We start from the raw sequence: 12,702 nt of genomic DNA, 5'->3' as shown, positions 1-12,702 counted from the left end.
CACTCTGCTCAGCAATGACAGTAATGCAGAGGGTTACAAAGCAAAGAGAGATTTTACTGGAAAGATGAAAGGAAATTGCATCTTTAATAATTTACTTGGGCAGTTCGGAGGGAGCCAGGCAGGTTGGTGGTGTCGGTGCTGTCAGAAGATCCCACCATCTGTTCCTGGAAATCGGACTGGCTCCAGAGCGCAGCCAGAGAGACCACAGGAGCCCCATTTCCTCATTTAGAAGGGACAGTGGATACTGAATGGTGTCTAGACCGGGGTGAAAGGTTAAAACACAGTAATCCCAGGAACACGTTAAACTGATATCCCCAGCAAAAAAGAAAATAAAAATAATCAATACAGCAGCAACTGAGGGAAGCATCCGATATCCACCCTCCCTCCTCCCCTGCTCTTGGCCCCATTTAGCGATTTTAGAAACGGAATGTCTGAAGTTCCGCGCACGGCTAGAGAGGCTCTCACTGGGAAACCCCGGGGTTTTCTCTGAGGAAAGGATAAGACGTGTGGTTTCTGCTAACATGCAACTCCTCGGGGGTCTGTCTCCATGAGAAGCAGTGAGGCCTAGTGGAAAGAGCAGGGGCCTGGGAACTAATCCCAGCTTAATCAATCAATCAATCAATCAATTTTATTTACTGAGTACTTATGTGTGCAGAGTACTGTACTAAGTGCTTGGGAGATTACAATATAACAGAGTTGGTTCACTGCCTGAAACGAGTTTACAGTCTAGGGGCTCTGACACTTACCTGCTGTGTGACCTTGGGCAAGTCACTTAATTTTTCTGTGCCTCAGCTCCCTCATCTGCAAAATGGGAATTCAAAACCTGTTCTCCCTCCTTCTTAAGACTGTGAACTCCATGGCTGACTTGATGATTTTGTATCTATCCTAGCGCTTAGTGCTGTGCACTTAACAAATACCGCAATTATTATTATTAGCAAATTTATCTAGATAACTGAGCTCCAAAAAAAGCTTGCTCTGGCTTGAATTCTCTGGATGTTTCAGGCCATGAGGTACCCTTCCACCTGAAATGTCCGGACAGTTTGGACCAAAATGAATTTGGGGAGGTCAAGATGACCAGGAGCAATGGGCAGGGGTAGATACAGCCACAGAGAGAGGCTGGTTTTGGTAAACCAATCAATCGATTAATCCTATTTATTAAGCACTTACCGTGTACAGAACGCTGTCTTAAGTGCTGGGGAGAGTTCGATATAGCAGAGTTGGTAGACACATTGCCTGAGCACAATGAATTTACGGTCTAGAGGGCCAGATGAAGATTACCATGGCCTCTCCGCTCTGAGAAATGAAGTTTCGTATCATTAGCAGACAGCTCTCTGACACTGGGATCCATGAATCCCGGCATTCCCCACATGCAGGAAAGGCTCTGCCAGAGTCGTGCTCGGGATCCCGGGCCCACAGGCTCTGTGAGTGTGGAAGCGGAGGTGGTCCCAGTTGACTACAGTCAGGCTCGGATGAGGTTCACATTTCCCCTGCAGCCTCTCCTGTTCAACAGGTTTCAGGGGAAGTGGGCATGTGACACTGTCCCTTGGGTTGCAAAAGCTCCTGGGAGTGACTCCTATTTGCAGTCAAGTGGGGGTTCACCAGGGTCCCGGATGGGACTCAGACACCATGACCCAGGGTCAGGCTCAAGTTGGTTCAGGGTTGGTTTCACTTTTGGTTGAGCACAGTAAAGAGCTTGCGGCTTAGTGAAGAGAGCACGGGCTTGGGAGGCAGTAGGAAATGAGTTCTAATCCTGGCTCCTTCACTTGTCTGCTGCGTGACCTTGGGCAAGTCACTTCACTTCTCTGGGCCTCCGTTACCTCATCTGTGAAATGGGGATTAAGACTGTGAGCCCCATGTGGGACAGAGACTGTGTCTGGCCTGATTACCTTGAACCTACCCCAGCACTAACAGCATGTTTGTCATATAGTAAGTGCTTAACAAATACCACAATTATCATTATTATTACTATTCACAAATCCATTGATCCTGAAGGCCCTTTTCACTGGCAGAAGCTGCATCATCCCCTTGTGGCCATCCCCCTCTTTGCCAACTCCATCGGTGGCCCAGGGCTCTCTTTGGGCTAAGAAACACAACAGGCTGCTTGCAGAGACTGCACACTGGTTGGACCGATGCCAACCAATTATCCAGCTAGCCGAGGCCTAAAAATAGACTTAAGTCTGAGTTTTTCAACTCTTTGAGCTCTGAAAAAGTCTATGCTTGGAAATTCCATCTAACCAAAGTCCAAGTATTTGGGGAACCCGAATTAGCTTGATAATTCCCAATATGTACACATAGTCACAGATTTCTGTGAAAACCAAACAAAAGGGAACAGAAAGGAGAAAGAAAGAAGATTATTTTTCTCATAAGCCCACAGCCTAATTGTTGTGACGAACCTTCCGGATCTGAGGTCTGGGGGCCCAAGGTTAGAAACACAGCTGGTGTTGTTGTAAATACCCACTCTGGCCAGAGCCTAATAATAATAATAATTGTGGTATTTCTTAAGTGCTTACTATTTTCCAGACACTGTAATAAGAGCTAGATGGATATAAGCAAATTGGGTGGACAGAGTGCCTGTCCCACACGGGGTACACAGTCTTAATTCCCATTTTACAGGTGACATAACTGAGGCAAAGAGAAGAGGAGTGACTTGCCCAACGTTACACAGCAGAAGTGGGGGAGCCAGAATTAGAACCCAGGTCCTTCTGACTCCCAGGCCCATGCCACTAGGCCAAGCTGCTTCCCCGGAGCTTGAAACTGGGTAATAAGTCAGAAGGGATTTGCCTCAGCCTTTCTTCTCATGGATCTGGGGGGAAAAAGCCAGGAGAAAGATCATCATCACTTCCTTCATTAAACCACCGAAGCTTGCGTGATTGTGGCTCAGTCTACCAACCTGGTCCATGAGGAAAAGTCCTTAGGATTGTCTCTCTTGTTGGGAAATCCACATCCCTGCTCGAGGTAGCCGATATTAAGTCTCGTTTGCTTGAATGACTGTCACGTTTTGGGGACAAATAGAGCTTCAGCTCCGGCCTCCAGGAAAACTGGGTGATTAATGTGGGCTGTGAACTTGGCCATTTGGCTAAGAGCCTCTGCCTTCCTTTAACAAGAACTTCTTTCCCTTCTCCACCTCTGCCTGCTCTTCTCTTAGAAGTTGGATGGGGTGGGAAAAGACAAGGGTATGGGGCGGTGGAGTCACTGGGGAAAGGGCGGGTGGGAGACAAGACACTTGTTGGCTTCCTGCTACGTTAAGCTGATGGCAATTCAACCTGCTAGTCTAGCTTAGGTCCTAAACCTCAATGGGCAGGGACTGATTTTTTAATAATATTATGGTTAGCACAATTTAGCGTTTCAAAAGTGGTTCCCAAGGGCCAGGTGATGGCTTGTTATCACGATCTCCATTTGACAGATGAGGAAGTTCTGGCACAGGGAGGTTAAGTGGCTTGCCAAAAGTCACACAGCTAATCGATGGCAGAGCCAGAATGACCACACGTGGTTTCTGGGTTCAGTCAAGCACTCAGATGATTGCTCTTCCAGGACTCCAGAGGAACCTTTGCTAAATAACTTCTACTACTAAGGGCCAGAATAGGGCTTGAGTAGCCAAATACTGAATCATCTGCTGCTGACAGGATCTAGCCCGGTAATTGGAATGATCATGGTCGTTCTTGAAACATTTCATCTGGATCCTGTGGTGAATAAATTTGCTACAGTATAAATGCTTAATTTTCCTCCCTGGTGGGATAGACAGTATGTCTCTATTAGCTTCTGGATAATCCAAAAACTTCATTTTAGTTTACAGTTTCTATCTACTCTTCCTCTAACAAACTTTCCCCCAGTGCTATTAACCAGGAATAAAATCTCCTGTTTCTGTCCCCTCCGGAGAGGCACTAGTGAGCAGTGTGACAAGACCCAGGACAGCCAGCCAGAGGGAGAAAAAGCTGATGAAAGACTAGATTAAGACTAGCATTGAGCTGGTTATTGACATCGCTGCCGTCTAAGGTCTCCCCTCTGGACTTGATCGCTGTGGAATGAGCTGAGAAACATTGGTTTGGGGGAACCCAGAGTTGGTGGGCCTTGTGGCTTGGTGGGAGAAATTAGGTTCTAGCTGCAGTCTCATAAATGCCCCCAAACTTCGGTTTAGCCTAGCCAAACTTGGTTTTGAGGGTCCCAGCTCTTTACTAGGTGTTCTGCGGATCTGCAGAATAGGAGGACTTGGATTTCTCTGTTGTGACGGGTCGTCTTTTTCCTCATCTCCTGCTGGCTGGCACTGGTCAAGAGTATCAATCCACAAGGATTTCCAGAGCATCCGCAGTCACGTCCCCTAGACTATTACTCTAGACTGTAAGCTTGCGGTGGACAGGCAACGTGATTGTTTATTGTTGTATTGTACTCTCCCAAGCACTTAGTACTGTGCTCTGCACACGGTAAGCGCTCAATAAATACATTTGAATGAATGAATGGGTTCAAATCCCGGCTCAGCCGCTTGTCAGCTGTGTGACTTTGGGCAAGTCACTTCACTTCTTTGTGCCTCAGTTACCTCATCTGTAAAATGGGGATTAACTGTAAGCCTCACGTGGGACAACCTGATGACCCTGTATCTACCCCAGCACTTAGAACAGTGCTCTGCACATAGTAAGTGCTTAACAAATACCAACATTATTATTATTATTATTATTGTTATTAAAATGGGCATTAGGACTGTGAGCCCCACGTGGGACAACCTGATCACCTTGTATTCTCTCCAGTGCTTAGAACAGTGCTTTGCATATAGTAAGCGCTTAACAAATGCCATCATTATTATTATTATTATTAATAAAAGGGGCTTGCCCTCAAGGACCTGATAATAGAGAAGACAGGGCAGGCCAAGTTGGTAATCCGATGCCAAGCCATCCACTGGTCTTGCAGACCCTGAATTTTTTAAGTGACCTGCCAAACCCTGAACGACAGATTTGATCTTCTCCAGCTCCCACTGCCCTTGGCTTCCATGTGGAGCTACAGGAATTGGGTGGAATTGGGAACCAGGTTTTGGAGAGAAGGCACCCGATCTGAAATTCAAAGTCAAGTAATGCAAATGAGCTGTTTCCCGTCAATTCTGTGGACTGGTTCTGGCTGCAGCTACTTCCTGTGGCACTGGCTCCTAGCTGATGGTAAAGGGCAGCAGGCTGAGAGATTCTCTGAAATTCCCATGGTTCCCTCTGCCCCTGGAGACCAGTCACTAATTTGCCTCTTTAACATGCACCACCGGTTCAAGCTGCTTTCGTCAAATTCCGTTCCAGAATCCTTTCTCGGCTACCTAGTTTACGTCCCTCACCTACCCAGAGGGCCGTTGGTATTTGCTTGGTTTCCTCCCAGGTGGTTTCCCACTGGAACATTCCTGGACAAGATGGAGGGCTTTGCCAGAGTAGACCGGAATAGGGAGGCATCAAAGATATGATGCAAACCGAGGTACGTTAAGGAGGCAAACATCAGGGCAAATCAGATTCAAAACCGACTGCCACATTTATTCTGGGGCTCCTATCTCCACCCGCCATTATACTTACACTCTTCGCCATCAGAGCTGCACTATTTGTGGTCCGTTTAGGTGAAACTGTAAACAGAATAAGAGTGATTGTTTCAGCAAGTGAGAATTGCCATCTACTAAAATGTATACTCGTGCATTGACAACTGTGCGAGCCCCCTCCTCCCCAAATAAAAAGGGTCTTGGACTGCGATGCTTAGTCATGTTATATTCCCCGAAACAGACGCAAGAAAAAACCCAACCCCCCCCCCCCCAGCCCTGATTGAATGCCGTTGCTGCGAAAGGCATGGAGGAGCCCTTGGCTGAGATCTGAACAGCCTGGGCTTGCAAAAGCGTTCCTATGGCAGACAGGGTGTCATTTACTCACTCTCTCTCCCTCCCTCCCCCCATTTCATTCTGCTGCCTCTCTTATCTTTCTCCTTCCTACCTGGGCTTCCAGAAACCCCCTCCCCACCCTACCTTCCTCAACACAAACCACCCCTTCCCCCCACCCCGCCCCCACCCCCCGGTCCCTGATGGATACCACACATCAACAGAGATGGTGAAATGTCAGGGTTGGAACATTTATTACTCAGACGATGTGTTTTATAGCATACAGTGTTTCGGAACGTTCTATAAACAAGATCGGATCGCGATGAAAAGTGTCTTCTCTCTCTCTTCCACGTTAACAGTCTGGGGTAAGGATGTCCCACCCCCTCCTACCTAGTATGCACACTCTCTTTTTCTTCTGCAAGTTTTTTTTTTCTCCCTGCATTTTCTTAAAAAAGCTTTTAGTTCAACAAATATGATAAATGATTAAATTAAAATGTTATCTCCTCAAACACAATAAATAGATAGACATTTCTCCCCAGCGCCATTCGTTCGCGGGATTCCGTGGCTGTGGATCAGGAAGCCAAGCTGTTCGCCCTTCTCGTCGACACTGAATTCGGAAAGTCTGTAGCGGGAAGAGCCGGGGTTGGGGGTGGGGGTGGGGGATGTGTTCCTGAAGGCTGGGGCTGATTCCAACCCCAGAGAAAGGTAGAATGAACTGGGAAGAGCAAAATGGGGCAAATCAATTAACTACCAAGGAGCTAGAAGAAAACCAGGACGATTCTCAGAGAACTTCCAAGTGAGGGATGTTGCAAAAATAAAGTATATGTTGTTCTAAGAAAATAAATCACCGGGCTGTTTTGACAATTTTTCTTACAAACTCAACCATCACACAAGGAAGAGATGGACCCTCACAGAGTCCCTAGGGTATCACTCACATGATCACCTTGGCCCTGGTAGGCTCAACCTTCACAGTGAGTCTTCTCTATAAACCGGGAGGAAGGAGAGGGTAGGGGAGGGTCCTCAGGGAAAACGTGACATTTTTAGAACACAAAAAAAGCCTTCTGTTGGAACACCCTCTGAACCAGAATGGGCCCTTGCTGTAGGGATTTCCAGGCAGACAGATAATCTCTTTGGGGCCTTAGTCTTTGTGAATCTGTTCTTCCCTTGCACTCCCTCCTTCTTCCACCCTCAGCCTCATTCGTCCCCAACCCCTGATCCCGCCCGGCAAGTCCAGAAATCGTAACTTTCATAAAGGGCTCAGAGCTTGCAGCAGCAGCAGCAGCAGCAGCAGCAGCAGCAGCCCTGAGGTTTTCCAACAATGCCAGCAGATCTGTAAAAATGAACAAAGGAGGCCAATGAAGGGTGGAACCAGCTGAGTCAGCTGTGTGCCTGCCAAATGACGAGACGGGACTTTAAAACGTTTGGAGCAGACCGATCATCCCAGTTATGGTAACTTCTACACCTCCAAAGCTCCCTTGGCAATTCCGATTTCCTCGAGAGGCCGGACACGCAGAGGAATCGAGGGCCCAAGCGGGCCGATGGTGCAAGAGGGGAACTTCGCTAAGGTCGTTGAATTCCCCCGGGGGAGATCTCAAGGTGCTCGTTAGATGATCTCTGGAGGGTCTGGCCTGGATGGTCTCGTACTCCCTCCTCAATCCCGATTCAGAGATCGAACACACCATCTGCCCGCTCCCCCCGGTGCTCTCGCGTGAGGAACGGGGATAGGTGGGCACCAGCCTAGGACATCTTGGATCAGGTCCTTTATTCTCAGGAGTCAGATTCACACAGAGTGTTTCGTGAAGAAAGAGTGCTCTGTCCGATACTGATGTTTCCTCAGGGCCGCAGTCCTGGAGTGAGCGGATGATTTTCACCCTTCTCTCCTCAGTCAGTCAGCCAACCAACCACTAGCAGCCCTGATAACAGCTGACCCAAGGCCTTCTGGATAGCATATCCCCTCCCCTTTCTCTTGGGAAAAGAAAAAAGAATAAATACCATTTCAGCCAACATTTACATATACACCGATGGATGGGAACAATCCAAAATATCGACTTTACAAAGCAGCGGATGGTAGAACGAACAGACGCCAATGGAATACCCACTATAAATCACAACCAGTACAAAAGGGGCTCCCTTCCTCCAGAAGTTCTCAGACTTGGTCTAGAGGACGCTGGGAGAGATTCTGGAGCTTCAGGACAAAGTAATGGGCCAAATCCATTAAGGCCGGGCACGGGCTTGCAGCTAGAAGGCTATCTCGATGAAAGGAAAACCATGAATAAGCTCTCGCTGCTGGCGGAGGGAAAGCACTCAAAGAACTACTGTTATGTGGCCTTGTTTGGTCTCTTAATGCTCTGAGAAAACTGCCAGCAATTACGTGAAAAGGCAGGTCTTAGAAATACAATAGCCGGTTCTCCTCGGCCTTTGGGTCTTGTGCCTTTTTTGCAATACTTTCAGTACAGTGCTCTGCACCCAGTGAGCGCTCGATCAATCAATCAATAAATGGTATTTACTGAGTGCTTACTATGTGCAGAGCACTGTACTGAGTGCCTGGGAGAGCACAATGTAACAGAATTAGCAGACACGTTCCCTGCCCATGACAAGCTTACCACTGATGATGACGATACTTTCAGAGGTGGAAATGGAAAGGGGGCTCAGATTACCAGGTGAAAGACAGGACGGCTTGGCTGAGGGCCTGCTCTCCGGGGTTGGCTAAGATCTGGACAGGTGGACTTTCCGGATAGATGCCGCCTGAAGCACTGTGGCTCTGGGCCCCATTCTTATCTGATCCCTTGGATACAGCCCCCGGCCCCCCACCCTTCACCTCTGGATTTTATACTATTTTTTGACTGAAGCACTTTTCACAAGTCTGAAAGAGTAGCAGCGATGGCTATATTCGAACGACTTGAATCAAATTTTTAATGGGGCTAGCCAGCATCGTAAAACAATGGAATCTTCTATATCAACCACACGTTCAAAGTCACCAAGACACAACATGGAACTGAAAAGAGATTTGTACACAGATCACACCTTCGGCACTATTGTCGCAAGGGTTTGTAAGGGCTGCACCCCAGGAGAGGACAGCCTAAGGTCAGGGCTTCGGGGAGCTTCCACAATCGGGGGGACCACAAGTTGGGCTAGTGTGGCCGGGGAACCTTCGGCACCACCCAGCCGCTGGGGCAACCTACTCACCTCTCCTTGCTCAGACCGCTTATCCCCTGCCCCGCGTCGGACCTGGGTGGGCTTTTCTGACCCCGGAGGTGACCCTCACATCGGCTGCCCAGTCACCTGGGGGACAGCACCCTAGAGCATGGATCTTTGCGGCCCCCCGGGGTCTTCCCAAAGCATCTCCTCCAGGGAGGCTCTGCGGGGCGGCTCGGGTTCCAGAAGGGAAACTATGGTTTCCATGCTGAGGGATCCCTATCCTCTGCCAACCTCCCCCTTCTTCCCATACGCTTTGGAAAAGGAGAACACATGCTTGCGGGTGTGGAACACCCACACATACACACACACAAACACACATGTACGTGCGGATACATGTTCAAACAATGGCATGGCTGCTGGGATGCATCTTTCCCTTCCCTTGCCGGGGGCCCTCTCCCGCCATGGGCAGGTTTCCGCTTTTCCCCCTCTCTCTGTCCAGAAAGAGGGTTTCTGCTGCTGGAAAGGCTATCTTTGTAGACACCGTCAGCAAGCGTAAGGCCCACCTCCACCCCCTTTGGGTCCCACGCCCCCAGGAACTGCAAGCGGGTAGAAGCCAGCCCCAGTCACGATCTCCTTGTGGGAACCAGCAGGTGGTCCCAGACCCTGGCAGGCCACGTCCCTGAGGCGGAACAAGGGGCTCACTAATGGCCCCTCTCGGAAGGTGCCCAGCCACGGCTGGCACGGGCCCGAGGCGGCGCGCTCGGTTTCCGCTCCCGATTTCCCTCGGAACTAGTTCTGAACAAATAAAGGGAAATCTCCACCCCGTCACTCCGCCGGACTTCATCGGGCAAGCCCCAGAAATGATTTAGTAAGTCGCAGCCTCAATAAAGGAGCAAATAAGGAAGCCCCCGAGCTGTGACATCATTTCCTGGTCACCGTTCAGGAAGCGCAGCGGTGACGGGGCAGGTCTCCTTCATTCCGAAAGGGAGTCGTTTGCGAGCCTGCTTAAAAGACTGGGCTGAGGACAGTTCAGCTGGTTTCCAAGAAACAAACCAGGGCTGGTCCACGGCGGGATTGGGGTTACAGAACAATATGTTCTGTATTTTGTTCTTTTCACAGTTCTCCTCCCCTGTGCTACCTAGAAAGGTGGAGTCGTCTTCTTCTCGGGAAACCCCGGCCTCCTCTGCGTAGAAAGGAACTGGGCTGCTGCCTCAGAAGCCTAAACATCTCTGTCCACTTGCTTCGTGGACTAATACTTGTTTGGAGCAAACTCCAACCCAGTGCAAACGTTACTCTCCCTCCTGACCCCCACCATCCCCCCCTTGACCCTTCCCTCAAGGTTTCTCTTCTCCAATAACAATGAAATCACCTGCCCAAACTCCCAAGGGGAAGGCCATGCATGGCTTCCCTCTATCGCCAGCTCTCTGCTGAGCAGTCCACCTGCTCCATTTCAGGGTAGCGGTCAAGGGGAGCACCGTGGTCCGGAGGTCACTCCGGGATGAGGCCGGGGGACGGTGTGGGGGAGGCCCTTTAACTTTGAGCAGGACGCAGTTTCACGCTTCTGAAAATGGGGACTGGAGAGCCACCCAGCCGGGGGATCTTGGCTGTCCCAGGCCTCCTGGCTCACAGACTCGCAAGCCCCAGCAAGGCCCTGAAGATGAAATGGCCGGCCCTGATTTTCAGCTGCCTTCGCCCCTGGCAAAGACCTCACCCTCTTTTTTTTCAATTTTTACCGGTTTCTCTCCATTTCACCTCTTTCTGCCCAGATCATATGAGAGTTGAGCGAGGGCATCAGCACTATTTACCGTACATTTGAGCACTTCAAAAATAATCGGGAAAAGTGAGGGGAGAGCTGACGATCCGCAGCAACCCCAAACAGCCGGATTTCCAGGAGCAGAAGTATATGACGACTGCAACTGGCTACCGGCAAACCGATTGTGGCTTTAACACTTCTAAAGTGGCTTTAGGATTCTTCCCCTGGTCCCTGCCCTTGTCCCTCCACTATTCAGGGGTCCTCGAAGAGGCGTTCAGGGGCTCGCATTATAGGGAGTTTTCCATAAAGGCAAAAAATAGTTCAGAGCAACTGCCATTGTTAAAAAACATCCAAATGAAAGAGTGCAAATCCAACGGTCCCATTTCCCCCTAGGAAAATCCCAAGTTAGAACCTCATTGGACTTTGGGAGTTGCGGGGAGCGGCGGGGGGGGATAGTCGAGGCTCCCTCCTCGCCCCCCCCCCCCAAATCCCACCCAAACGACAGTCCACTTGACAAAAGGCGTCAATTTCCAGCGTCTGGTGCAGACCGTGTCTTCCTTTGTCCTTCCAGGACATCTGCTATGTGCTGTCTCCTGCCATTTGGCTACTGCCAGGCAACATAATGGGTGAAAACAATACCCACCCAGACTCCGACTCACTTTTCAACCCTTCGTGTTCCTTTCTGACCTAAACAATGACCCGGCGTGAGCTGCTGCCGCCACCGCCGCCTGCGTGGCGTTTTCATCAGAATGAAAACCCCCGCCACAAAAACCTGGCGGGGGGCGGTTGGAGGCGGAGGGGGTGGGAGGGCGAGGGGCTGGGGAGGTGCTGCTGGGGGACCCAGCTCCAAATCAGCATGCTTTTTTTTTTTTCCCCTCGTGAGTGTCCACTGCAGCATGTTGGGAGTTTGGCCTCTTAGGTATTCGATCGTGAAAGGTTTCGGTCTTCCTCCTCTGGCTTTGGGCAGATGCATAAACTCGCTTCATTAGAGATACTGTTGTTCCTTCCTGCTTCCGGTTTAAGGTGCGTGTCTTCTTGCTACTACCCTCCCCGCCTGGGCCTGCCCGCCCTCCCTCCCCGTCCCTCTCTGCCTCGCCTCAGGCTGTCAGTTTCTGGATGGTTTTGTTGTAGTACTGGGTTATGGTCGGGGTCAGGGGGTTCCAGTTGTTGGCGTGGAGCTCGATGACCTCGAGGAGCAGGGACCGCGTCAGCATGGACTCCGAGGGGCACAGCATCTTGTCCCGGGCGATGGCCAGCAGCTCGGTCATCATCTCCGGCAGCTGCTCCTCCAGCAACCGGCCCGTGCTCTGCAGCTGTCAACAGAGGAGGGGCGGAAGTCGCATGTTAAGCGGGAGCATCGCCGCCACGCTGGTCTAGCCCTGCTGGCTGGGAGGGCGGGAGTGGGGAGGGAGACAGAATGGGGGCACCACTGTGGGCGGGGAAGGAGGGAAGAGGTACAGCACTTTGACGTCACCTAAGAAAGCAGTCGGGACTCGGAGGACCAAAGCTGGGGTCCAGAGGAAGGGAAAAAGGAAGGGGCGAGATGCGGGGAGAATGAACAAGGATGCCCTTGGCCTCTCTTCCCCCCCATACCGCTGAGTGAAACCACCGAGTGAAGCCATTGGGAATCCCGGCCACTTTTCCAGCGTGACATCCAGAATCTCTGGTCCGGACATGTCCCGTGCACTCTGGGCCATGGGGATTTTAACCGCATCAGCGCTCAGCCTCTGCACGTTTTTGGAAGTTTGGGAACCTTGGATGCGACCAGACTCTCAATGATCTGGGTGGCAGCCCACTGAGGCCTCTGCAGGTCCCCTTCACCGCCGGATGTGTTGGACCCCATACTTTTGTACTGTTTTGTATTTATATTATTTCACCTTTTGGACCGAGAAGCAGCAGAGCCTAGTAGATAAAGCCCGGACCTGGGAGTCAGAAGGACCTAGGTTCTAATTCTGGCTCTGCCACCTGTCTGCTGTGTGACCTTAGG

At 50.5% G+C, this 12,702-nt stretch overlaps 1 protein-coding gene across 3 annotated transcripts in view; it reads right to left on the bottom strand.

Annotated features, from left to right (window-relative positions):
* Positions 1 to 8,412: 8,412 nt before the first annotated feature.
* The window catches only part of CTIF (cap binding complex dependent translation initiation factor), a 402,154-nt gene continuing 397,864 nt past the window's right edge, over positions 8,413 to 12,702 (bottom strand). For all 3 annotated transcript variants that reach the window (XM_029059560.2, XM_039911489.1, XM_039911490.1), the window contains exon 12: positions 8,413 to 12,028. In XM_029059560.2, coding sequence (XP_028915393.1) covers positions 11,813 to 12,028 — 216 coding nt within the window. In that variant the 3' untranslated portion in view covers positions 8,413 to 11,812. The remainder of the gene's footprint in view (positions 12,029 to 12,702) is intronic.

This window comes from Ornithorhynchus anatinus, chromosome 3, assembly GCF_004115215.2.
Source record: "Ornithorhynchus anatinus isolate Pmale09 chromosome 3, mOrnAna1.pri.v4, whole genome shotgun sequence".
Taxonomy (NCBI): domain Eukaryota; kingdom Metazoa; phylum Chordata; class Mammalia; order Monotremata; family Ornithorhynchidae; genus Ornithorhynchus; species Ornithorhynchus anatinus.
The sequence above is the reverse complement of the archived record's forward strand: the minus strand, read 5'-3'. Positions and strand labels throughout refer to the sequence as shown.